We start from the raw sequence: 25882 nt of genomic DNA on the forward strand, positions 1-25882 counted from the left end.
TAATGGTCCTGGCTGTGTTATTCCTATAGACCTGCTCCCTCACTTGTGTGTCGGGAAAGGAGAAGCTAGCTTCAATACCACCCGCCTCCCTCCCCCTGAAACCTAAGAGGAGATAGAAACCCCTTTGATTAACTCTTTCTTTGCCCAAACAGCAGACCTGAATGAATAACTTGACCTGCTACTTTAACTCAGCTAATCCCTCATTTAATAAGAGAAAAATCTCCACCTGAACTGCTAAATGAGCTCCTGGTTTTCAACCAGAAATTATCCAGAGGTTCCATTCTCCTCCTCAGCTGCACTATGGAGGTAAGTGACTGTTCTTTCATAAAGGGACCACACCGGAAGCAGAGCAGAAAATCCGTTCTTTGTAACAAGGCTCCGGTCTGCCGCTTCCGATCTCTCTAATACGACCCTGTCCCTGCTGCCTTTTTTATCTTGTGAACTGTTTCCACCCTGCACCCTTCTGAGTATTCTGCTGTATGGAAAAAGAGCATATGTTGTCTTTCCATCTTGCTTTCTGCCTTCCTTTTTAAGATGACTTGGTCATCATAGGATACTTGGATCTAGAAATAGGATTGCAGGAAGCTGAATGCAGGAATTGACCAGTAATTGAGCCATGTCCATATAAAGCTGGATTGAATGAGATGTGAATTCAGTGTTAGCTTTGGCTAGAAGCGCGGGCTGGAAATCAGTTTACTCATAAACAAGCTGATTCATGCTTGCTTAACTAGTGTGAGGCATGAGATTATCCGACTGTTTTTTTTGATTGACCTGCCCTTTGACCTTTTCACAGTTGAATCCAGAGGCTGCAGCTGCTCCATATCTATAAAATCAGGTGCTTTTTTTGCCTATTCCCACTGGTGTTCTGTCCCTTCTTATCTCTTGTCTAGACTTCCCTGTAATTCCATTTTTGGCCTCCGTTTTTCCCGTATGTTTTGCTTTTATGGTGTTCCCCAGTTGGGTTGCTTGCCTGCAGGTTTTGCACTGCTCCCATCATTCTCCTTGGGCTATGCTAATGCTAACCATTCACCCTGAAGTTCTGGTGGTAGCACCTGGTGGCTGATTCTGGCATCCGCACCAGGTTGGGGCTGTCTTGCTAAGCAGATTTTGTTGGGCTCATCGAAATCCTTTGCAACAAGCTGATTCCATCATCACTTTCTTAAGTGATCATCATACCCTTGCTGTTTGGTAGCTGAGCTTTCATTTCCCAAGAGCTGTCTGATGGAGCTGTTGCTTTCCTCTGCTTGTGTGCATCACCCAGGCCTGTAGTCACCCTGGGTTACAAACACTAAAGGCCGTTGACTTGAACAAAGTTGCTGACCCAGCGCATTGCTATACTTGGGGTGGGGGGAATCTTTCTTGCTGGAGCTTTAATGACTGAGACTGCAAAAAAAAATCTCAAGGCCTTTTTTTCTTTCCCCTGAGCTCACCTCTGTGGCGCGCACACCCCATCCCATGGACGATGAGGAAACTGCAGGGTGAAAGGCTTGGCTTATTGGCAATTTTTACCTGCAGGGTTGAGATGGACTCGGACAAGCTTTGGGGTACCACGGGGCCTCTGCTGGGAGAGGGCTGCAAACCTTTTGAATGAGTGGGAAAGCAAGGGGCTATGTTCCAACTCGCATAAGAGCTGTCACTGACTGGGTCAGACCTTAGGGTTATGGTGCCCGGTCTCCTGTGTCATGTCTCCAGGGAAGCGTTTTGCTGGGCAGTGTCCGCTGGCTCCTTGGACTCGTTCGAGGGCCAGTGGGCGCTGTCCGGTGGGCTTTGCTCAGTGCCCTCCCCCCTTTTGGCACACTTGTTTAAAACCTCTCCCGTTCCTGTTATGTCTGTAGTCCCAAGCAATCAATTGTTCCCGACCTAGTGGGCTTCCTTTTTAAGGGCGGCTTATAGCATTTCCTTGTGGGCTTTGGCCCACAGTCCCTAGACAACAAATAGGCCTGTGTCACATGTCTGGGTAAGTTTTGTTGGGCAATGTCCATTGACTCTTTGGACTCATTTGAGGGCCAGCAGGTGGTGCCCGATAGGCTCTGTTCAGTGTCACCCCTCGGCACACTTTTGTGTTAAACCTCTGACAGTCATTCCCACCCTGTTTTATCATTTGTCCCAAGGAATTAGTTGCCACTTTTCAAGTAGTCTCCCTTATAGTTTTGCCTGGTAAGCATTGGGCTATGATCCTTCAGAGTAGCAACTAGGCTTGTGTCATGTCTCTGAGCAGAATTTTTCTGGGCAGTGTCCACTGGCTCCTTGGACTTGTTCAAGGGCTAGTGGGCACTGTCCGGCAGGCTCTGCTCGGTGTCACCCCTCGGGCCACTTGTTCTGAGCCTTTGACCTCTGCCCCCTTCCCTGTTTTCTTGTCCCTAGCCATCAGTTTCCACTTTCCTACTACGTTCCCTTTTTGAGGGAGGATGATAGTTTTATTTGATAGACATTGGGCCACGATCCCTCCAAGTATGCCTGTAATGTCTCCAGGCAGAGGGTCGCTGAGCAGTGTCCACTGGCTCCTCGGACTCGTCTGCTCCGTGTCCCCCCTTTGGCGCCATTCTTCTGAACCTGTGACCTCCACTCCTGTCCCTGTTTTGTCCATTGCTGCCCTGTGCATTCAATTGGCACATGAGCAATGGACCCCTCAAGTGACAGAGAGTGCATCTATGTGTCCGTTGACATGCCGTAATTACGGCACATTAAATTTAGTACCGGTACTAACATGTCCTAACTTAACGCAGGTGTAATTGTGCATCAGCGCCAATGAATTCTTTTTGTGCCATGCTTAATGCTTGTCGGACTACTCAACAGCACACGAGTGCAATTTGGTTGAATTAGTCCAGTGGCCATTTGGCATCTGCATCAGCGGGGACTGATCTTGTTGCAGGGGCCCAAGGCCCAGGACACTCCTTGTGCCCCCAGATCTCCCAGCGCCCCCACCTTCCGCCTCCCCGCAGGACTCCATTTCCCAGCGTCCCTCGCGCGGCCGGCAGGGAGCCCGCCTCCTTTCCCGGCGCGGTGCGCGCCGCCACGGAACTCCATCTCCCAGCCTGCCCTGCGCGCCATCACGTGGCCCGGGCTATATAAAGCGCGGCGCTGCGCCGGCAGCCCCATTGTTATCGCAGAGCGGAGCCGGGCGGGTCCGTCCAGTGCCAGCGCCGCGCCCAGCCCGGAGCCGCCCCCGCCCGGCTGGCCCGGCCCGGCCCCTCCCCCCGCACGGAGCCGCTGTCGCGCCCCTCCCCCGGGCCTCGCCCCGCGGCCCCGGCCGGTCCGTGCGGAGGGGAGGAGCGAGCGGCGGGACGAACCCGGGCCGGTGAGTGTATGGGGGAGGGGCTGCCGCTTCCCGCGCCCGAGGGGGCGGGGCCAGGCCGGGCTGGGGGCAGCTCCCCCTGGGGTGGAGGGGCACTTGGGGCATATCATCCCCCCCTGTGTTGGGGGGGGGGGGCAATTGGGGCATCCCTCCTGAGGTGGGGCATATCCCACCCTGAGGTGGGGGGGCAGCTAAGGTATTCGTCCCCCCCAAGTTTGGGGGGCAGTGTCCCCCCCCTTGAGGTGGGGGGGGCAGTTGGGGTGTCTCCCTCCTAGGGGAGGGGGCAAGCAGGGCATCGCCTTTCCCCAGAGCGGGGGTAGTTGTGGTGCTGGGGGTGGGAAGGGGGCTCTGGGGCACGGGGCAATTACCCCCAGCCCCCTAACTGCCCCACCTCAGAGCCGGGATGTTCTGTATTTGGTGGGGGGGGGCTCTCGGTGTTTGCTGAGGCTGCCCTGTGGGGAGTGTTTCTTCCTGGTGAGCTTCCCCCACACCCCTGGGGTGGGGACTGTGGAGCAGGGTGTGGGTGGACGAGGGGTATTGCTGAGGGCTGCTCTGGGGGGTCCTGTGGTGTAGGGGGTTTGTTCCCCAGCTGGGGGGGGAGTCGTGTGATGGGGCATGTCCGAGGTGGGGGCAGGGGGGCAGTGGCTGGCTGTACCTTGACAATGGGGGATCCGCCCCTTTGGCAGCGGGCTGTCTTGTCACTGGCATTCGACGGGCATCGGGCCGGCTCCCATCGAGCTGGAGCTGAATTTGTTGCTTCCCTTGAGTTGGAGAGAGAGCTGAATTGTAGGGTCATTTCAGGTTATTTTCTCCTTCCCCTGCCTGGTGACTCTTCAGAGGTGATGGAGGATAAGGATGCGTGCGAGAAGGCTGCCATCGCCCCCGGGAGGAGGCACTGAGGATCCCAGCCCTGTGGGGTGCTGTGGAGCTCTGTTGGCAGTACACCTAGACCCCTTTCCTACCACCTCACCTTGAAGCTCTTCCGAAAAACATTTCTTCTCACTGGCCTCCAGGCTGGAGGGTCATTGCCACCTGCCACCTCCTTGCAGTTATTTATAGTGAGACTTAAGGTCACCGAGGGGATGGAGCTGACCTGCTTGCCTTGTTGAACCTTTCTCATGGTGACATGCCCAGGGCCTGGGTGACCCTCAGCTTTTCAGGATGTAGCTCTTGCTGCTGCATATCTATCTTTTGCTTGCTTTGCTGACTGAATGTGAAAACCTTTCCCTTTTTTAAGTCAGGTGTGAAGAATAGGATGGGAACTTGGCAAAGCCCGTGGGGCTGCCTGATCCTATACCTCTCCTCGTCTGAAGTGTCACTAGAGTGACCTCGACACCACATAGTCTGTGCTTCGTGGTACCCTGACTCCCCTCGGAGTCTGTGGAAATAGGACACTGATGCTCCTTGAGTCCCCAGGTGTGACTTGCGGCTCATCGGGTCTTAAAAGCTTCATTCCAAAGTGATGCTGATGGGCCAAGAGGCCGGTCTGTGCCAGGTTTGGTGCTGCGTGGAGGCTGTGTTGGGGAGCTTCAGTTGTACCTGACAAAGGCATGTCTAGCTGTAGGACATGTGCAGTAGGGTCCAGCTTAAGAGATATCTGCACTAAGGTGTCACACTTGTTACCCCTGGTGGCACCATTTCAGAGTCAACTCGGGGATGGTTGGGGCACGAGTCCCTCTAGTGCAGTTTTGTGTTGACGTGGATTGTTGTAAGGGAATCTGTGCATTGTCTGTTGTACCTTGCACTGTTGCTGTGGTGGAGAATGAGGGGTGCAAAACCTTCCATAATCTGCTGTAAATCTTGTGGCTTGTCCCTGTCCTGTTGGCTAAAGGACTGATGGGCAGCCTCAGCCAAGGTCTCTGGCACATTAGCAATGAGAGTACAGCATGCCCTGAAACAGGGAGAACCTGGCACATGCAATACTGGCAAAGCTGAAGGGCTGACCGAGCTAGTAGCTGAGTCCACTGGGGGCTCTTCCCACGGCAGGTCCATAAACAACCTGGGTAGCAACCACTGAGCTCTCCCCCTTAGCTGAAGGAGCTGTGACTTGTGTGATTTGCCAGTGATTGTCCTGGCAGGTGTCTTCTCTGGGCTATTAAGCTGTCTTCTGTGTCATCTCTAGACATCGTCCAAGAACTTTGCCTGGCATCTTCATCCTTTAATTACACTATGTGGCACTGGATATGTAGTCAGTCGCAGGGCGATAGGAACTTTGTGGTTACCCATCTCCTCACCCTTGGGGCCCTTTTTATATTTCCTCTCCCAACCCCAGGGGCTTACATGGTGACTGGACTACTTATTTGTTGCCGGTGAGAGAGCCTGCTTCTGAAATCTATTGCAACCACTTGTGTCCATCAGAATCTTCCCACAGGCTGCCACTTCTGACGTGTGCCCTTGAAAAGGGGTGGGAGAGTACTTGCCTTGCCCCTTGAAAGAATGATGGATATAGGGTTCAAATTCACTGGATTGTTGCCCTCCCCCACTTCCCCTCCGGGCATGCATTTTGTGGTGTTCGACGTGTTCAGGTTTTCATATGGTGCGTTGAATGCTCCAGACACTGTTGTGCTAGAAATGCACAGGCTGCAACATAGGCTGGCATTGGCTGAGGTAAGCTGCTTTTGCCTGTGTATTTCCCCTGCCTGCCAGTACAGGGATGTAAGTGTTACAGCTACAGCAGCTGCAGCCCTTCGTGAATGAGGGCTGGCGTAGGAAGTGCTGCTGCTCCAGCCTCCGCGTTGCTTTGTAGTTTCTCCTAGTGTTTGTGGAGGTCTCTGACTGCAAAGCCGGAGCTGATCGTTCCTCATTCGCAGACCTCGGCATGTTTCCCTGTTCTCTCTCTGACATCATGTTACATCAGCGGGGTGTGGAGCTCTGCAGTGATGGTGCCGTGTCATCCCAGGCAATGTTATTCCTGCTGCATAACTGGGGACTAGTGAGATCATAGTCTATGATCCTTCTGCAAGCAGAGCCCACAGCAGAGGTGCTGAACTTCTAGAGGGGAACCTTTTCCCTGCACATTTAAATCTGGAAACACGAGTCTCCCTCCCCACCAGCGAAAAACCCCCCAAAAAACCTCTCCCTTTAAAACAGGCTTGGGAAGCTGCTTCTGAGGGAGTGGGAGTTTTGCAGGCTTGTTCCCATTCCTTCCAGATATTACTTGCATTTTTAAAGCACCCTAATGCAAGCAGTCAGAGTCTAATGCTTCAGGGCCTGCTTTATGCCATTTGGTAGTTTCCAGACAGATTTCATTCATGGTGACCTACAGCTGATGTGTCCAGCTGGTCTTTGGAAGAGGACTGAATTCCACATCCTGTCGTGGGCTGTGGACCAGGTGGCAGATCCAGGATAGCTTGTTGTCCTTAAACCACGTGGGTGCTGCCCCAGTGTCATTGGGCACAAGGGGAAAATGCAGAGCCCTTGTGATTGAACTTTAGCTACTGTTTGCCCTTTTCCCAAGTTAGCATATTTAGAATGATAGAAAATTAGTGATGGAAGGGACATCAGGTTCGCATCTAGTCCAGCCAAGCAGGACCAGCCCCAACTAGATCATCCCAGCCAAAGCGTTGCCTAGCCAGGTCCTAATTACCTCCAAGGATGGGGAGTCTACCACTTCTCTGGGTAAGCTGTTCCAGTGCTTCACCACCCTTCTAGTGAGATTTCTTCCTAATATCTAACCTCAGCTTCCCTTGCTGCAACTTGAGACCATTGCTCATCTTGTACTTTCTTGCCAGGTACCCCCTGTAAGGTCTCTGCTATTTGGTCCTTTCCTCCCTCTTCTTCCTTCTTCCCATCCAGCTGCGGGGGCAGTTGGCAGTGATGCAATAAATGCCCATCTTTAAAGTTAACAATGGAGGGTATGGGGGCTCGCACCTCTCCTTCCTTACCCAAGGGCTTTCTAGACTGTGCTGCCTACCTGAGGGTTGCTTTTAACCCAGTCATGTCTGGAAGGCTCTTTTCCAACAGTGGGGGCTAGAAACTGCTTCTGTTTCTAAAGCATACGCTTCTGGCTCCCCCATACAAGTCGACGGGCCATTTGATGCTCCTGGCCTGGAGAGAAGTTCTCTTCCAGGAGGCTTTTGAGAGCCTTTCTTCCTTGGCCAAGCAGCTTATTGCAAAACAGACCAAAAAAAAGAGAGAACCCCCTGAAGTTGCCTACTGGTGTGATTGCACTCAAGTCATCTCTGGCATCTGAAGAGCTGCTGCATTTCAGCGTGACTAGGTACCACATTCTGCAGTGGGAAAACCTGCCCGCAATACAAAAGCCTGTGAAAATCAAGCTGTCTCCGAAGACAACAGTGTGGGGCTGCTTCTGTAGTAACTTCCCAGGGAGTTGGGCCTGGGGACTCCTTAAAAAAAACAAAACAAAGAAAACTCTGAAGCTAGACCAAGCGTCAGCCTGGAACATGACTGGCTGAGGAAGGGAAGGAAAGGAATGCTCGGCATTATTTTTTGCCTCTGGAAGTGGCACCATGGTGACTAGCCGTATGCCATCGCAGCGAACAGACTGGAGGGAGCCAGCCAAAGCCTTTTGTGCAGCCTGAGCAGCAAGGAAAAGACCAACTAAATCTGACAAGGAAGTGAGGGGAGCAGATGCAACCCAAACCCTTGGGATTCAGCAAGTGGTTTCCTTGAGTTACCCCAGAGGCTTGTGGTCTGATTGAGATGATCCTGCAGAAAGTCTTGACTGTGGCAAAGCGTCTCTCTCCTGAAAGGTCACAGCTTTAGGCCTCCTCTAGATTGACCAGGATAAATTCTTCACCGAAAGCTGTCCTGGAATAGTTGCTGGCTTGCGTGTCCTCTTTGTTCTGGGACAATTGCTCTGCTTTGAAACCATGGCAGTTATCTTGGAGATCTGGAATAAAATCACTTCTTAAATATCTGGAATAGTTCTTGTCAGTTTTGCTGCAGAGCTGACCCTTGACTTGAGCATGTAGGAGACAGGTGTGGAAGTGTGTCCAAAATGGATTGGAAGCCCATCACCGTAGTGTTTGACTGTGCCTCTGCTTGTGTCTTGAAAGCTGTCATGCCATAGTCTTTGCATCTTGGTCTTAGGAAGAGCATCTTCTCCTGCAAGCGTGGAAGGTGGGGAGGAGCAGGGAAGTTGCTTCCCACTACTGTAGGAGAAAGGCTTTCAGGAGTTGTTTGCCACTCAGTCCCAGCAAGTGGCCACAGGGATCCAGAATGCATTTTGCCCCCTTTTTCCTGGAGATTTCGTGTCCCATCCTGCTGAACAGGGACAGGTATCTTGCTGCTTGGTGGAGGGTGCTTTGCGTTCGTCAGTGCTTCCGCCAGCAGGAAGTTCTTGGGAACGATTTCAACTTACTCGGGCTGTTTCCCATCTACTTCTGTGGTGTGTTGACATACAGCTTTCTAATTGTGACTGTGAGCCAGAGCCTGGTGTTGGGTGACAGCTGTATGCTGCACCCAGCTAAATTTAAATAAGACAAATGAGGAACTTGGCTCTCCTTTTATATTGTTAATGCTGCTCGATTCTCTTTGATAATAAATTCAGTAGAGAGCTCTGAGCTTGTATTACCCAGTTTTCCTGACGACCCTAACCAGTAGAGGTGCCACGGTTAGTTCTGTCTGGCTTTCTCTTATAGTAGCCATTGAATTCCTTGGCTGTCTAGCCCAGTGGTTCTCAGTCTATAAAGGCTTGAGCCTGTACTTGCCACACACGCCCCTGGCATCCTCCTTGGAAAATGCCAGCTCTTAACTTCTACTGTTTTAACTATGGAAAAATAATAGAGCAGCTTCTCTGGTCCAAAGAACTCAAAGCCTACCACAGGGCTTTGTGGTAACACTGTAGACTATTATTTGAAATCTCTGATTTACCTTGTGAGTGGTGTGTAGATGTTGACACACCCAAGAGTGCTAGTATCGCATGACATGCTGGAGGACTCTTAAAAGGATCTTGCCACAACACCCTGGTGGAAAATCACAGGTGTAGCCTACAGTGTATTGGAGAAGTGGCTTGGAGCCTCCCTCTCCACTACCTCTGTAACCAGGTGGACCTCCTGTCTCCTAAGGACACTGAGAAGATGACTTGCAGCACCTGCTGACATGGAAAAATTAATATTTTTAGCATAGCTCCTCTGGATATAATTTAATAAGTGGAACAAGGAGAGGTAGTGTCATGTGATAAGCCAGTTTCCTGTGAAGCCTGGTATGGAAATCTCTGTCCTGGCTCCCCACCCCTTTTTCCCAAGCAAAAGTTCCCTTTCCTGTTGCAGCAGAACCCATGCCGTATGGCTTTGTCAAAGCTGGGAAATAGTCATAAGACTCTGAAAACCTTACAAGCGTTTCTGGTTGGCTCTTGCCACCTTTCAGGGCTAGAACGGTTTGAATTCAGTGTCTTTCCCCAAAGAATAGGCTGCTGTTCAGGTGTTTTGGCCAGCTGGCCCTAAGCAGCCCTTCACAGCAAGTCTTGTGCTTCCCAATGCACCTCCAGCTGCCAGTGCTCTGCTTGCCATCTCCCTCTTGCCTGTTGCTACAGCCCTGTCTCTCTGAAGGCCTTTACCTCCCCAGGCCCCTGCCCTGCAGAGTTTGGTGTGTACCTTCATGCCAGTGAAAGTTAACCACCCTTCTTTCCTCCTCAGACTCTTTATTTTGGGATCCAGTAGGAAATTCTCCATTGACTCCCCCCAACCAGTGAGTGTACCTGCCGCATGCTGTTCTCGCAAGTAAAATCATCCGTGGAGAGTTTAACACTCAGTGAGCTGAAGTGGTGTCAGAGCTACTTCCCAGTGAGAGTCCTGATCCCACCTGATGGGAGCTGTCAGGACGGTGGCACAAGGGCTGTGGGTCTCTCTGTCCTTCTGAGACAGATTTCGGCGGCATTTTTCTGGTGCCAGGCGACAGGACCAAGGTGCCTGCTCCCTTAGAGCTCATGGAGAGGGAGCAGGTTTGCAGACGGCATGAGTGTTGGGCTTCTGAGGTCCTGGTGCTTTCACGTAGCCTGCACAAATGTGTGTGAAGAACTTGAGTAACTTGATACAGTGAATGAATGAAACAGGCCTTTGCCGTCACCCCACTTCCTGCTGTGTGCGCTGAACAGAAACAGCTGCCCTCACCCATGTGAGCCGGGGGGAGGAATTGAGCTGGTAGAGAGCAAACCTCTCTATGCATGGGATGCACAGCCCATGCCTTTGTGATCCACAGGAATTAGCTGAAGCTCTTGCCGTTGGTTTGTGCTGCTGCTTTCCCTTTGGATTCACCTGTATTCTTCTCTCCCGAGGATCCTCTAGTTCTTCTGGGGCCCCTTAGTGTTTCACTGTGGGACCTCTGCTGGTCTCGCCTACTGCTTCCCCAGCACCATGGAGCTACTGCAGAAATATTTGAAATTCCTCCTTGTAATGAGAAGCAGGTAACGGGGTGTTTTTTTTTTCTCCTTTTGGGGTACAGTTCTGGACCTTTTTTTGGCCCTTGTGGTCTGGCACTACAAGAGAACCTGGGGCGTGCTTGGCTTGTTGAAAGCTCTAGTCTTGCATTGCATGGGTTCATTTGAAAAAAGCAACACGAGCAGTGTTGAAATGCCAGTCTCTGAGAAGGAGCTCTGGTCTTTTTGGGCTGAGTCCATCTGCCCCAGGTGAGCCAGCAGGACTGCAGACTATAGCTCCCCACTTGTGGCTCTGATCAGGAAGCAGCAGGTGCTCCTGTTGACTTGGTAGCCCTGGACTCTCCACCAAGCAGCTCATTAGGGTAGTGTGAGTCGCGGCGTGGGCTGGGGCCCTCTCTTGCAGGCATTGTCGTTTCTGTGTTCCAGGGGAGCCAGTTCAGAGCTACGTGGGACTGCGGGGAGTCACTGTTCGGGTTTTCTCTCCTTTCCACCCCCCAGAGATGAGCTTGCTTGTTACCTCAGCTGATACTGGTCTAGTATCACACGTGGACAGGCCGTACATTGCTGAAATAAGGCTGCCCCATTTAGCACCTTGAGGCTGAAGCTGCATCTTATCCCAAAAGAAGTATCCCTCCATTTTGGGGCCTGATGAAGTGAAGCCAGTGCCGCTTATGGAAATGGAGCGGTGTTGCCCACTTGGCCCTGAGAAAACTGCTCCTGCCAGATGATCCAAAGGAAAGCAGCATGCACCCCCCCCTCCCCCCATGAACAGTTGGACCCTTACCTCTCCTCCTCTGCCTCGTCCACCTTCAAGTGCCTCTTTCCATTTAGCCTATCCCTTCCAACTCCCCTTCCCACCCAAAATACGTGGGGAACTACCATGTTTACTACCACTGTGTTCACTGTTCATTCTACCTGTGGTAAGCTCTGTGACTACGTAGAGCACAAACCGCAGGACTGGTCTACTGCGCTGTTTGGGCAGTGCCTTGCACACTGGCCCCCATTCTTGGGTCCTCTCAAAATAAACATGATTCACAATAATTGCAATGTAATTTCACGTTCCATCTCTGGACTGCGGCCTGTGCTAGATGCCTGTGCTCCAGAGGAAGGCCTGAGAATCATTACTCAGGAGGTAGAAACCTGATAACGTGCCCCAACGTTGGTGCTTGTTCTGATTCCTGATGGAGGTCATTGGGGATTTAATATACTCTCTGACAATATCTCTGGTTAATTAGGATAACTTTGGCTGTATCCCTATAAACATCCAGTCCTTTTTTATGTCTTAGCACAGGGGTGGGCAAAATATGGCCTGCAAGCCAGATCCAGCCCGCCAAGGGATTTTACCCAGCCTGTGGTGGGTCCTTTGGCCCTGCCTGGCTCAGGTTCAGGGGCAGCCTGGGCTGCAGAGCATGCAGCCGGTCCTGCTGCCCCTGGACTTGCAGCGGGGCTGAGACATGCGGTAAGGTCGGGGTGGTGTGCCAGCCGGACTCTGCTTCCTGCCAGTGTGGCTGCTGCCGCTCTTGGACCCAGCCTCGCTGCCTAGGCATCCTGGTCTCTCCACCCCACACGTGCCACTGTGGTTGCCAGGTGGTGCGGGTGAGTGGGGTATCCATAGAGAACAGTCTAGGACCTCCATGGGCAGGATGCAGTGGGCCAGGATCGTGGGGTGGTGACAGCGCAGGGCCAGGGCAGAGCTGCAATCTGCACCCTGCACAATGGATCATGACTGGCCTGACCCAGGATGGGGCTGGATCACACCCGTAAACCGGCCCCCGCTGCCCTCTCCCCAGCCCAGGCACATTTGGGCAGCCCCAGTATGATGTGGCTGCGGAGTGGCGCAGCCTGGCAATGTGGGGCAGCCTAATCTGGTCACGATCTGTCGTAGCTGCGCCACCCTGCAGCCATGCTGTGCTGGGGCTGCCGACACACTCCTGTACTGGGGAGTGGGCAGCTGGAGTCACGGGGTGTGATCTGCTCCCCTCCTGGGTCGGGTTCGTTATGACCTGTTACGCAGGGAGCAGATCACAGTTTTGCCCCATTCTCGGCCCCGCGTTGCCACCGCCCTGCGGTGCCGGCCCTGCCTATCCATTCCACTCCGGGCTACTGCTGCCTGCAGCCCCATCCCATCCGCCTGGCCCAGCACACCGTGCCCACGGGGGTCCCAGGCTGGTCAGGGAGACCCCACCCTCCTGCTCTGTCCGGCACCCCAGTAATCTACCCAGACAGTCTAGTAATCTACCACCTGGGGAGTTTTGGTGAGCTCTAACAGGCTGGGGTGGGGAGAGCCCTGACCCACCCCATGACAGCTCACCAAAATCCCATAAGTGGCCCTCCAGTGCGAATAATTACCCGCCCCTGCCTTGGCAAGATCTCAGCAGCAGCTAAGATTGTAAAAACATTGCTGCAGTCAAGGAGAGGACGGGGAGCCCTTTCCAGTGGGGACACCTTGCCATTGAGACTTGTATTTCGGGATGAGTGGTGCTATTCCGAAGTGCCCTATCGTCCGCTGAAGTAGGAGGTTGGACCGCAGAGCCCGTTTCCTCCAGCCTTGATCTGTGAATCTTTCCCGAGGCCCAGAAAAACGTGAGACTCCTCAAAAAAACAAACAAAAAAGCCATGTACATGCCCTCGTTTTGCCATAAAGAACTGTATCTAGAGACGATGTGAAGGCTGCAGACAGAGGGCAGCTGGAGAGCTTGGGGCTGGCAGTATTTTATTAAGACCTGCACACATCTGGTAGTTGACCTGCCACCACCTCTCCTTCCTTTGCTGATCGTGGGGGAGTAGGAAGGGGCAAGGCTCAACAAGGTTTTGGGATGAGTCCGTGAGGATGGGCGTGAGAGGAGGATGAAAGGGAGGCAGAAGCTAGCATGGTCAGCCGTGAGAAGGGGGCTGGCAACGCAGGCAGGAGCTTTGTAGCGCAGAGCCTTGGAGATGGATGCGATCGCGGGAACCGAGTGCTACGGTGCTCGTCAGGGGGGAGAGGTGCGATGGCTGGCCCATGGTGCTCGCTCTGGCAGTTATTTTGAGGTAGCCGGTAGTCTGAGAGCATTTGGTGCAGAGTTACTGGAGGTGTAACCCAGAGGTGCGGGTGCAGCCCCGGAGCCTTGTGTCACGTCTCCTCCGTCTGCCAGCCGGAGCCCAGTTTGCAAAAGCTCGTCCCAGTTGGGTTAAACCAGCATTTGCTGTCATGCCTACGCTGGTCTCGAACCTGGTCTTTCCTGGTTCAGCATAGACCCGCTCCTAATGGACGTAAGCTAACATTTAAAGTAGCTGGGGTTGGTTCAGAACAGGAGCTTCCAGCAAGCCCGCGATACCGAGCGAATTCAGTCTCTTCACATCACGCCCTTTGTGCTTGGGCTGATCGGACGCCGCCCGCCGGCCTCCCGGAGAAGTGGGTCTGCGCTGCGCCCTCCCAGACTCGGGCCCTGCCGTTCCGCTGCATCAGCGCTTTGACGGATCTCAGGGTTTTCCACCCACGCTGCTGCTTTGGTGAATTTTTTTGGGAAAGCAGCGTCATTTCCTCCTGATTCGCCAAAAGGCTGGAGCCCCATCCCTTCCCCTCCCCCTGCACTGTGCGCTCAAGAGCTCGGTGAAGGATGAGGCTGGCTCCTGCCTGCCCTGCAGCCCCCTTTTTTGTCTGAGCAAAAGGAGCATGGACCTACTCCCCGAGGTGCCCGTCCTGCAGGCCCGAGCCCCTGGCCTTCCTGACAGACAGCCGCTGACAGGGAATTTTTCTTTCCTCCAGATCCATTTGTTCGAGGGGTTGCCATGGGAACGGTTGCTAGCGTGTTGAAGGGAACAGACAAGTGCAGAGGAGAAGGGCAGGGGGGCTGGGGCTGGGTGGGTGTTGGGCTCTGTTCTCCAGGACTGGGGAGGGGAGGCTGGACCTTGAACCCAGGCCTGCTCTGGAGGGGCCGGGCTAAGAGCCACGACGGCTTGCCACGGTCTCGGCTCGCGGGCTCCCACGCTTGAGCTGGTTTTGATTCAGACCCAAATGGATCTGCAGAAACCCCCACCTGATCCCATGGACTAGGCCCTGGTCTGGTCCCGTCCCTCAGGCCTGTGGCCCCATTAGTCTGCACCTCTGATGGTCAAGGTCGGTCCATCGGGGTGTTTTGCCCTGGCGAAACAATCTCGTTAAAAAGCCAAGTGTCCGTCTCTGACAGCCTGCATTTGTCCTGCCACACGCTCCCGGGAGGCGGGCGGCTGACCTCAGGCCCCTCTGGACATCCTGTATTTATTCACCTGGAAAGAAGGGTAAGGATTAAATCAATTTCCATCCAAATGATGGGTGTCCTGCTGACCCGTGTCCTCAAGCATCAGGCGCAAGAGAGATGATGCTCATTTCACACCACCCTTGCTGTCCCCGGGCTTGGCATGGGTGACTTCTGTAATGAGTGTCTTGTTGCTTGAAGCGGTGGTAGGGAGGGAGCTGGCAGCTTGGATTCGGTTTCTCCCTTTCCTTCCAAGGTTTCTGTAACCCCTTGTGTGCTAGCAGGCAGATGCAGTGCGTGACGCTCCCCACACAGAGGGGCCTGTGCTCTTATGTAGGGGGCACGGAGAGGTTAAATTTGCTTCTTTTTTTTCGTGGAGCAGAAGAAATGCAGAATCCTGTAGGGATAACTCCCCTTCTGCTCCCAGGATTGGGATGGAGCAGTGGCTCTCATCTGCCTGGAGGTGGCTGGAACAGCTTTCTGCTGTTACAATGATGGATGAGTAGTGGATTGTGCCTGGAACATCTTGAGCTCTGTTTTTAGCACAGAAATCAGCCAGGAAGATGGTTCTGTGGGGGGTGCGGATTGTCGAGGCATTTGTCGTTTTCTGCCATGGGCCATAGTCCTCTTCCTGGGATCCTCTTCCTGGGTATGGCAACCAAGGTGCTTCTCTGCTGTAGCACTGGTAGGGCGCAGTTTCCCCTGCTTTTTCCCTCTGGCACGCTGCAGGGTGTTAGCTTATTTTCAAATGGGCTTGGGGGCTGTGGTGCACAAGGGGCAAGAACAGATGGATTTTGAGACTGTGAACAAGCAGTCACCTGTGAATGCGGGGGACTAGACTTGAAGCCTCTTGCCAGTCCTACTGAGTGACTTAGAGCTAGCGTGCCCTGGATTTCTGGTGGTAGCTTGAACTGCAGATCCTGCCTGCTTGGAGAGTTGAGCTGGTTGCCATGTTTAAGCAATGTAAAGTGGTGGAAAAGGCCTCCCGGATCTCGTATTTCGGTTTAAGCCAGGCTTGTTTGCTTAACATAAGGGACCTAGGAATTGGCTTGAGCTGAAATGTGTGCCTGCACAAGAGTTTGCTTAACTAAATGGATTTGAAATCTGATCTAAGGGCCTTGACACGCTCGTTAACACCAGAGTAATTTGCATTGCTTGCATAAGCTGTAATGGGGACGGACAGACACGCAGTTATTCCTGCGTAGTTGCTGCAATAGGCACTATGCTAGCGCCTTACCACTAGGTGGTAGGTGAACCAGTAAGAGCTTATTCCCATTGAGTGCAGGGATGCTTCTGAGCGTGACTCCTATCCCAGGGTAATTTACACCAGCATATTCCAACGCGTGTACCCCCCTCAGTGATGCTGTTCTCTATTCCAGTCTGGTGCCTTGCTGACTTCTCCCCCTTGCCCTGGTCCATTCCCAGGTACCTGGCAAACCCCTGTAACAGTGGTGGGGCCAGTGTTGGCGATCCTGCCTTTCTGCTTCTGGGCTCTCCATGCAAGCCAGAGCCAAATGGACACGCTCCCAAGCGCCAGTCTCAAGAGGAAGTTCGAGGATGTGGATGTGGGCTCCCCCATCTCCAACTCGGACGATGAGATCTCCAACAGCGACAGCGCCGACAGCTGTGACAGTGTCAATCCCCCCAGCTCCACCGGCTTCATACGTGAGTGGCCAAGGAGGTGTCTGGGGCTAGGGAGGTTTGGGTTCTGTGGAGTAATCCATCACTGGGCCTGACTTCGGTGGCTTGTTTTGGGGGGCAAATGGCTGTGCATGTCTCTACCATGCAATGTGGCTCATTGTCTTCAAGAGGTGTAGTGGTATCTGCCGCATGGGCGGCAAACGGCAGCACGGCCCAGCCTGCATGGATCCAGTCCTTTCCACCCTCTCCTCCATTTCCCCTGGGTGACCTTATTGGATGGGGAGGCTCTCTGGATGCTAACGGAGGAGGGAGTGGGCATCCAGGATGCCACAAAGAATTGCATCCGGTCATGCATGTGCTCAAGGCATGTCCTGTGCTAACAGACTCCCCAGTTCTGGGAATCTAAAGAGCAGAAGCAGAAAGTGTCATGTTCCTTCCCTCTCTCAGCTCACCTAATGGAGGGCTTTGGTCCCTTGAATGGACTGATCCTTGATCCGGGGGCATCAAACTGGGGTGTGGGTCTGGACTGTAGTCTGAGGGGTGACTGGCACTGCATAGGACTGTTCAGTCTGGCTTGGGTACTGACAGCACTGTAGTCACAGCAGCCCAGGGGCCAGCCCAGACTAACTCCTTCCACTGTCCAGGAGGGTTTTGCAGCTGCCCTGCCCTCCCTGGTGCTGCAGACACACTGGTCTTGGTGCCCCAGCCAGCTGGGGTCTATCTGCTTTGCACTTCAGTCAGTGTAGGAGTGCCTGCTCCTTGTATCAGCCATTTGGAGCTAAACTTGCCCCCGGGGCATGTCACTCATGATAGGAGCGTAAGTATTACGCTCTCGGTGCCCCATGTCCAGCTGACTCCCAGCTCCTCTCCCTGTGCCAGCAACATCCATCTTGAAGAGGCAGAAGCAGCTGCGCCGGAAGAACGTACGCTTTGACCAGGTGACGGTGTACTACTTTGCCCGGCGCCAGGGCTTCACCAGCGTGCCCAGCCAGGGCGGCAGCTCCCTGGGGATGGCCCAGCGCCACAACTCGGTGCGGCGCTACACGCTCTGCGAGTTTGCCCAAGAGCAGGAGGTGAACCACCGTGAGATCCTCCGTGAGCACCTGAAGGAGGAGAAGCTCCACGCCAAGAAGATGAAGGTACCAGGCCATGGGGATCTGGAGGCTCAAGGGGTGCTCTGGGGGCAGGGTCTGTGGCACCTGTTGTGCCTGTGGGAACAGCCTGCCCCTTCCACCCTGTGTAACTAGGCTTGTGCTTGTTGCTGCTAAGCCATTGCTGGCCCCTGTGCCTAGCAGCTCCTGACTGCTGCTGTCTGGATCTCACGTTCTTGTCCTGTTCCCACCACTTGGGCAGGGCTGGGCGCTAGCTTACTCCACAGAGTGCAGGAGGGATATTCCCCTTCTGGGCAGCTGGGAAAAACCTGATCTGTCTGCCACCCTGGAGGAACAGGCTGGGAGAGGTACGATCTCGCAGCGGGGAGGCAGCAGGTCGCTGTTCTTGTGAGCCGCTTGCTTCTCTTGTGGGCCCTGGTCCTGAGCGAGGGGCTGCCCTTTTCCCATCTGGAGTTGGAGAGGAAGGGGGTATGTTGTCAGGCACCCAATAGAGCCCCAGCTTCAGTGGGGCAGGGAAGGGGCAGCCTGATGCCCAAGGAGGTAAAATCATGCCTTGAGGTACACCTCATTGCCAGCTTGTTCCTAGAGCTGAGACCCCAATTTCCTGCTGGCAGGTACCAGGCATGTTCCCTGGGGCCTGGGCATCACTCAGCAGGGATGTGCATGTCTGCAGATCTGCCCTCGCTGTCATGGTCGGGTACATGAATGGAGACCCAGCCTGCTGCAACTCGTGGGCCTGGACTGCTAGCCCTCCCCACTGGGCTGGGCTGAAGGGCTCGGTCATGACCTGCGCAGGGGTGTGGGGACCGCGTGGCGCAGTTTCAGGAGGAGGGGAGTGATGTGAAGTTGGTGAGCAGGGCAGGGGCAAGGGATGTGCTGTGCTGACTACAGGTGTGCTGTGCAGCACAGATGAAGCCAGCGCAGTGGCATCCCTGGGATTTTAACAGGCTCTTGCACTTTGCCCCTCTGGGCTTCTCTGTCAGGACCCTGCTTCCAGCAGGATTCCCCTCCATCTGTGATCCTGGGCTCAGCCACTGGTAGGGCAAGGCTTTCCCACCAGCTGGCAGGGGCTTTGCCTGCCTGGAGTTGCAGGACCCATCCTGAGTTGTACCCAGCGCTCAGGCAGAGCTGCTCTGTCTTTAGTGGCTTGTGCAGTGCAGGTGGCTAAACCTGCGCTATTGCATCCAGCCTCTCTGAGGAGTTGCCTCCTGCTTCTCCTGTCCTGCGGCTTGGCTGATGAAATTGCCAGCCCCAGCAGCACACTGCTTATCCCCATGGCAGCAGCAGCTTCCTGCTCATACCTGTGCTACAATCCCTGAGTCTCCACATTCAGTGCCAGGAGAGTGGGGGGAGTTGATCGGCCTCTCAGATGCACTGGACTCCTGGGCTGGGCACAGGGGGAGGAGAGAGAAGTGGTTGCTTAGTGTTCAATGGTCCCTTTAGCTCTGTCGTGTGCAGAGCAGGGGGTTCATTCCCTGAACAGTGGATGGCTCTAGCCCTATCCCATTGCTTCAGGAGGGGCAGGGCAGGGGCCAGCCACCCTGTACGGAGGTGAAGAGAGCACATCCAGCCCCTGGGTCTCCCCCTAAAGCTTCACCCCTCCCTCTGTTTTGAACGTAGGGTCCAGGTCTTGGGCCCTCAGCTGTTTCTTACCCCTGGGAGATGGGAGCAGTTGAGCATGGCTCTCAAATCGTGAGCCCTGGGAAAGCCTCATCTGCGGCTAACTCTGGGCTGCACTCGTCTCCTGGGGCCTGGTGTTTTTAGGAAGCAGCAGCCTCCTTTTATCTCATTGTTTTCAGGGAGAAGGAAGGAGGGCAGCATGTCCTCCTTGACCTTATTGCACTCAGTCCAGAGCCCATCTCCTATGGGTCAGTGCAGGGGAGTCCTGCAGGGTGTGCGGATGGCTGGCCAAGCTGGTGTGGGATTCAGGCGGCGCCTGATGGAGAAGCGGTGCTGGTGGTCATTGGTTTGTTCCTCGTGGCTCATTGTCTGGATCCACCTGCAGTGTTGCCACCGCCACGTGACATCTTATTCTCCATTCCTCCCTCCACCCCCAGCTTCTGTTCCTGTTCCATTGTGAGCCAGCCTGAAGAGGCTGCTTCCTCCTGAGGGATAAAGAAGGGGTCTGGACTGACCTGCAAGAGGTCCAGGAGGCTCTGGAGGAGGAGACAGCTAGGTCGGCTTATGCTCAGATTGGCAAATGGGAAGGACAAAACATTTGCTGCTGTGTTGATGGCAGCAAGGTGACTGGTCCTAGTGGGGTCTTCCTGTCTAGCACCAGACCCATGTTAGGTCTCAGCCAGACTGAGTGTCCATAGCCCACACGGAAACTCACCCCATCCCTCCGTCCCCTCAGCTCACCAAGAACGGGACGGTGGAGTCGGAGGAGGCGGACGGCCTGACCCTCGAGGACGTCTCGGACGATGACATCGACGTGGAGAACGTGGAGGTGGACGACTATTTCTTCCTGCAGCCGCTGCCCACCAAGCGGCGCCGTGCCCTTCTCCGGGCCTCCGGCGTGCACCGCATTGATGCCGAAGAGAAGCAGGAGCTGCGGGCCATCCGCCTGTCGCGGGAGGAGTGTGGCTGCGACTGCCGCCTGTACTGCGACCCTGAGGCCTGCGCCTGCAGCCAAGCAGGCATCAAGTGCCAGGTCAGTTGAGGAGGCCCTGGGTGGCAATGGGGGAGGCTTGGCCTGAGGCGTGATTGCTCACTTCTCCGCATGTCTCTTGGGCCTCAGGGCTGCTCCCCAGGCACTTGTGGTCTGCACCAGGTCTCTGGTGTTGGGAGGTTCTGGGCACCTTGAGGCAAAGCAGAAGCAGCCCAGGCCACGTGCCAGTCGCTGGGCCCTCCTGTGACCAACTTGCTGCCCTGGTAGGGGCTGCAGAACCATGTATGAGGAAAATCCACTGGCAGGTGGGCAGGTCAGATCCGCTTCTGGTTGGGTGGAAGGATTCCCCATGAGCTGGGATAGCGCCCCCGACTCCCTTCTGGGGAAGTAGCTCCCCTTCCGCAGTCTGCTCCCCTGCCTCATGGTGATGGCTGCTGTAGCAAACAGCCAGTGATCCAGATCCTGAGGGAGCTGGGGCCTGGCTGGTGGGGGAGCCTGATGGTGGTGAGTCTTTGCCACCTGCCGGCTGACATAGGGATTGCACTGAGGAGCCCTCCTGGGTGGAGCATGGGGCAGAGGAACAGACCTCCCTTGGACCATTCAAGCCCCAACAGGGGCTTCGGTAAGGGAGGCAGGGAACAACTCCAGGTTCTGGCCATGAAGCAGGAACCCCCTGACTAATGGAAACCCTTGGGGATTTGGGCAAGTACAAGGACTCCTGTGCTGCTTGCTGGATGTCTGCATTCTAGTTTATTCCCAACGTAGCTGCCCGCCACATCCTCTCTTGCTCCCTGGCATCCCTGGGGCAGCTCAGATGGCAGCAGTGGGGGGTGCGCTGTGGTCCCCTGGCTGCCTCAAGTAGCTCTTTGCACTTGCTGGGAGGAGGCAGGCAGGTACGGCAAGGTCTGCATCCCTATGGGTCACCTGGGGGGTGGAACTGCAGCCACAGGAGGGTGCTAGCTTGGCCAGCGCTGGTGAGACGGTGGGGCTGCAGCACGGCGGCTGACGTGCTTCTGTACAGACTTGCCCCCAAGCCAAGGCCGAGACTTGGCACTCTGTTCTAGGCGGGGACTATGCCCCTGCACCTCACTGCGCTGCCCTCTCCTGCCAGGTGGATCGCATGTCTTTCCCGTGCGGCTGCTCCCGGGACGGCTGCGGGAACATGGCTGGCCGCATCGAGTTCAACCCCATCCGGGTACGCACTCACTACCTCCACACCATCATGAAGCTGGAGCTGGAGAACAAACGCCAGGGGGGCCGACCCCAGGCCCTGGAAGAGGAGTCCCTGCCCAGCTCTAGTGGCGACTGGCTGGGGGCACAGCCCTCGGAGACACAGGACTTCCAGGAGTTCATGGCTGAGAATGAGACAGCCGTCATGCACTTGCAGACGGCTGAGGAGCTGGAGAGGCTGAAGGCTGAGGAAGACTCCAGCAGCGGCTCCAGTGTGGAGAGCCTGGGCGTGTGCATCCTGGAGGAGCCCCTGGCTGTGCCCGAGGGCCTCTGCCCAGGCCTCGCCACCCCCATCCTCATCCAAGCCCAGCTCCCACCTGGCTCCTCTGTCCTGTGCTTCGCGGACAGCTCTGAGCCTGCACCCTCAGCTGCGGGCGACCCGTCCTACTTGAACAATGGCCCAGTGGTTTACTACCAGGTCGACCAAAGGTCTGTGCTGGGGGCAAAGGGCGAGGGTGCCTCGGAAGTCCCGGAGGCGCCATCTCCCTACACGAACGACAAGGATCTGGGCCTCCTCTCCGTTCCTGTGGCCTCGTTCGTGCCTTGCAGCAGAGCTGCAGCCCCGGGCAGCAAGGTGGAGATGGGCAAAGCAGCTGCCTCCACCCCAGAGGCTCCCTTGTCCCCCGAGAGCCGCCCAGCCACGGCTGCCCCTCCTTCCCACACGGACTCGCCATCCCCAGAGCCAGAGCATGTCCCGGAGCGCATGGGGGAGCCACCAGGTGTGGAGGAGCGCACTCTGGGCCCTGCCCTGGCCGTGTGACCCAGCCCTGTCCCTCTGCACTCTTTCTTCGCTGTCTATTTATTGACGAGATACTTTATTGAGCAGTGGTGGCAGTGGCAGCTGCTCTGGATTATTTAATGGGGGAGGGGAGGGGAGGTGCTGGGCTGCTTTGTACAGATCATTTTAAAGTAAACCAATGAATCTGAGAGCAGCCGGGAGGCTCCCTGTGGTGGCGTCCCTTCCCCTGCTGGACCGTAGGGGTTGATGGAGCCCCCACTGGTGGAAACAGGGGCTTCCCCCTGTGGCCCCCTCTCACCTTCCCTTCCCCTGCCAGACTAGGGGGGTTGGCTAGACCCCTACTGGCAGAACTGGAGGCTTCCCCCTGTGAGCCCCCATCTCTCCCAGGGACCATGCTGTCTGAGTCTGTCTCCTATAAGCAAGCAATAGTGTGAAGCTGCCTCTCTGCCCCTCCCTCCTCAAGCGCTGGACTTGGCTGGGGGGGCCCGCAGTAGCGTCTCCATCCTGCTTCTCCTGGGTGACATTCCTCCTGCGTCAACTGTTTCCGCACCTGTCCTCACAGCCCACTGAGGCCTCCTTTGGCCCACTGACCTGCTCGCTGCTGCCTGTACCCTGCCCAGAGAGACCGTTCCTTACGGATCCTCCATCATCCTCGGCTGGTTCTGCTTACTGTTTCGGCACGCAGCCTTTCAACTCGTGCTGGCATAGAGCCGCCTGCTTCTGCCAGCAGCTTTGTTCCAGTCTCTTGCGCTGACCCCACTGTGGCCAGCCAGGCCTGAGGGCTGCAGGAGCTCTGGAGTTCGTCATCTGTTTTTTTGTTTTGTTTTTTTAACCAATGTTTACTGGGCCTCCACAACTCATCACCTGCATCTGACACGACACTACAGCCTCAGGCAGGGCCACAGCCTCGCTGGTCTCCAGGAGCCACCCCTTTTGGAACTGGGCCAGTCCAGCGGACTGGAGCTTCCTGCTGCAGACGTGGAGGGCTGGATCAGTGAAGACTGCTACCCCCTGGGTGCGGGGGCTGCGCCTGCCTGCTCCATGTTGGTGTTTGCTCCTCATCTCAGTGCCCGGGCGGGCAGTGGCTCTAACCTCGACAGAAGCCTCTAGCTGCCCGCTGGTGTGGGTCATGGCCTCTGGACGTGGACGGTGGGAGGGTCGCGTGCAATGGAACCGCAGCCACGGGGGAGCAGGGAAGGGACCTTGTCCTTGCAAAGCTGCCTGGAAGGGCAGCAAAGGTTGCAAATGTGCAATATGCTTGCAGCAAAGGGGCAGGGGGAGGGGTGCTGAGACCCGGGCCCCTGTGGCCCAGCACTGTGGGGAGGAAGGTGAGCAGCAAGCACCCACCCACCGAGGGAGGGCTGAGGAGAAAGGTAACGCCGTCCTGGGAGCTCCTTTCTCCAGCAGCAAATGCACTTTCCTCCAAGTCTTGGGCCCTCCTACCAGCAAGGAGCTGGGGCATGTTCCTGTCCCCATCCCTGCCACCCCTCAGAAGCCAGCCAGGCCCCTGGGAGATTTCTCAGTGCTGTACTTAAGGGCCAGGGCCCAGCAGGACTGTGGCACTGCCGTTCTGCTTCTCCTCGAGCTCAACCGCTGGCACTTGCGTGACCGCTCTGCGGTGTCCATGCTACTCCTTCCCACTGCACATCTGGGCAGGTGTCTCTGCTGGTTCATGATTGCAGCCCTCCCCCAGCCTTACCCATATAGCATATGCTCTCTTGCTGAGATGCATCTTCTCTCTGAAGTTACCCACCTAAGTTGAGCTTTTGGTGACCCAAGTCCTTGAGAAACTAGGCCAAAATAGAGGTAGTGAGGCTGCCCAGAGCCCCCAGCACCCTCTGTTCCCTGGGAAAGGGCATGGGGTCTAGGTGAGGAACAGTTGTGCTGTGCTTCAGCGTGACCTATAAACCTCCAGCTCCTGCCTGCCATTGCAGACCTGTAGCTACGAATCTATCAGCATAGTTGGGAGGAGCGGATGGGGTTACTGCCTGGCACAGACACTTCTGCTCCTGCTGAGGTGATCAGGAAGGTTCTTGTAGGGTGCTGAAGAAACACTGGGCAGTCACAAGCATTGAAATAGGCCCCATAGGGATGGATGATCTTGCCTTGAGCAGGGGGCCGGACTAAGTGACCTCAGGAGGGCCCTTCCAGCTTGACTTTGTGATGATCCTAAATACCCACCTCTGAATAGGTGGAGATGTTTCAAGGTAGGGTCTGAGATCCTGCCTGGGACCATGCACTGGGGCCTTGTCAGCATGCAAGATCTCTGTCACCCCCACTAGCTGACTTGGGTGTTTGAAGTGCACTGGGCCCAGGGGTGGGGGCAAAGGGCTAAACTTGTTCTTGGAGACCACCTGTAGCAGCAGCACTTTGCTGCTCATGCCGTTTGCTCTTCCCTGGGACAGTTTGCTGCCAACAGCAGGTGCAGTCACAGCAGGAAAATGCCCATACTTGAATCCTGAAACCTTGGGTGGGAAGAACAGGTCTCCCCCTTCCCCCAGCAACATTCCAAGCTGGTGCTGGCAGCGCAGAGGGATTAGCTGGGAAATGCCTCTGATCAAGCTCCACCCTTTCCACTTGGAATCGGTGGCATCTGCCCCAGCAACCTATGAGGAGACCTCCCTCCTCCAGTCACTGTTTGGGGACTGACTAGGCAGGGAGTAGCTGAAGTGCTGGCCTGCAGCATTTTGAACGCGCCTCCAGCTGCTCTGGGCAAAGGGGCAGCTCTAAGCTGCAAGGAAAACGGCAAGCAACTGGCTTTGACCAGTGACTATTTTTAAACTACCATTCCCTTCTCAACCTCGCATCCTGGCTCAGCCGCTACAGACCAACGCAGCCAGGTCGGGAACCTCTGGCGCCGGGAGGCACTGAAGTGGGTTGGAGGCTCCGTGGAGTCCCGGGACGAGTCTCCACAGCCAGAGTGGGCGCTTTCCGAGTGGGCAGAGGGGATAGGGGTTATTCTATTTTTACAGAGAACTATGCTGTGAATAGTGCAATGAAAGGGCATTTCCGCCTTTTCCTTTCGGGTTTTCACTCCCTTTGTGACACTAATGCTGGTCCCACACTCCTGAGAACAGCCCCTTCTTTTGTTGTTTTTCTCCCTTTGATTAACCCTGTAGTAAACCAAACAAGCCCTTCCCATTTCTGGTGCTACTGAGCTGCTACGGGGGCACAGTGCCGCTACCGCCTGTCCAAAAGCCGGTCATTCAGCCGCTAGTTCCCGAGTTGGAGACATTTTGGTTCTGACCCTTGCTCCTGTTAAAATAGTGACTCTGCTACTTTCCTCACCCCCCACCTCCAGTCTCCTCTCACACTGTATACAGGTGGCATTTTTCAATGTGAATCCAAAGCTTGTCAGGTCCTCAGCATTTTTTTTTGTTTGGTTCTTGGCCTTTTAGGTTCTTTTCCTTGTGATAATGCTGTATTTAAAGAGAATATTTAAGTGTAAAAATAAAGAAATGCTCAAACTTGCACTATGTAATGCTCCTTTTGATAAAGCACAAAACAAAAATCACGTGGGTCCCTTCTGAGCAGCTGGGGCGAGTCTGCCTTGGAGCTGGGGCAGAGGCTTGGACAGCTCAATCATACTGCAAGCATGGTTGGGAGTGAGTTTGCACAGACCTCGTGTCTCATACTTTAAGCACCTCTACAGTTAACCTGTGGCCTGGTCATATTTCCAGGATAACAAAAGCAGCCTC

The 25882-nt window shown here is 55.2% G+C and overlaps 1 protein-coding gene across 2 annotated transcripts; it reads left to right on the forward strand.

The window, feature by feature from the left end:
• Positions 1 to 63: 63 nt before the first annotated feature.
• On the forward strand, positions 64 to 25655 carry CSRNP2 (cysteine and serine rich nuclear protein 2). 2 transcript variants are annotated; one of them, XM_090054218.1, is made up of 5 exons: positions 64 to 306; positions 16277 to 16516; positions 17372 to 17631; positions 19961 to 20257; positions 21327 to 25655. In XM_090054218.1, the coding sequence occupies exons 2-5, from the start codon at positions 16366 to 16368 to the stop codon at positions 22203 to 22205; spliced, it is 1587 nt and encodes a 528-aa protein (XP_089910344.1). In that variant the 5' UTR covers positions 64 to 306; positions 16277 to 16365; the 3' UTR covers positions 22206 to 25655. The 2 variants fall into 2 exon arrangements, with proteins under 2 accessions (XP_089910344.1, XP_089910345.1); XM_090054219.1 differs by lacking the exon at positions 64 to 306 and adding an exon at positions 3114 to 3298.
• The last annotated feature ends 227 nt before the right edge of the window (positions 25656 to 25882 follow it).

The sequence above is a fragment of the Crocodylus siamensis genome, chromosome 6, assembly GCF_052110815.1.
Source record: "Crocodylus siamensis isolate JL-2025a chromosome 6, ASM5211081v1, whole genome shotgun sequence".
In the NCBI taxonomy this organism is placed as follows: Eukaryota; Metazoa; Chordata; order Crocodylia; family Crocodylidae; genus Crocodylus; species Crocodylus siamensis.

Coding starts and splice junctions, on each gene's coding strand:
- CSRNP2 (XM_090054218.1), top strand. CDS start 16,366: ATGGACACGCTCCCAAGCGCCAGTCTCAAGAGGAAGTTCGAGGATGTG. Junction 16,517..17,371: donor CAGCTCCACCGGCTTCATAC/GTGAGTGGCCAA, acceptor TCCCTGTGCCAG/CAACATCCATCTTGAAGAGG. Junction 20,258..21,326: donor AAGCAGGCATCAAGTGCCAG/GTCAGTTGAGGA, acceptor CTCTCCTGCCAG/GTGGATCGCATGTCTTTCCC.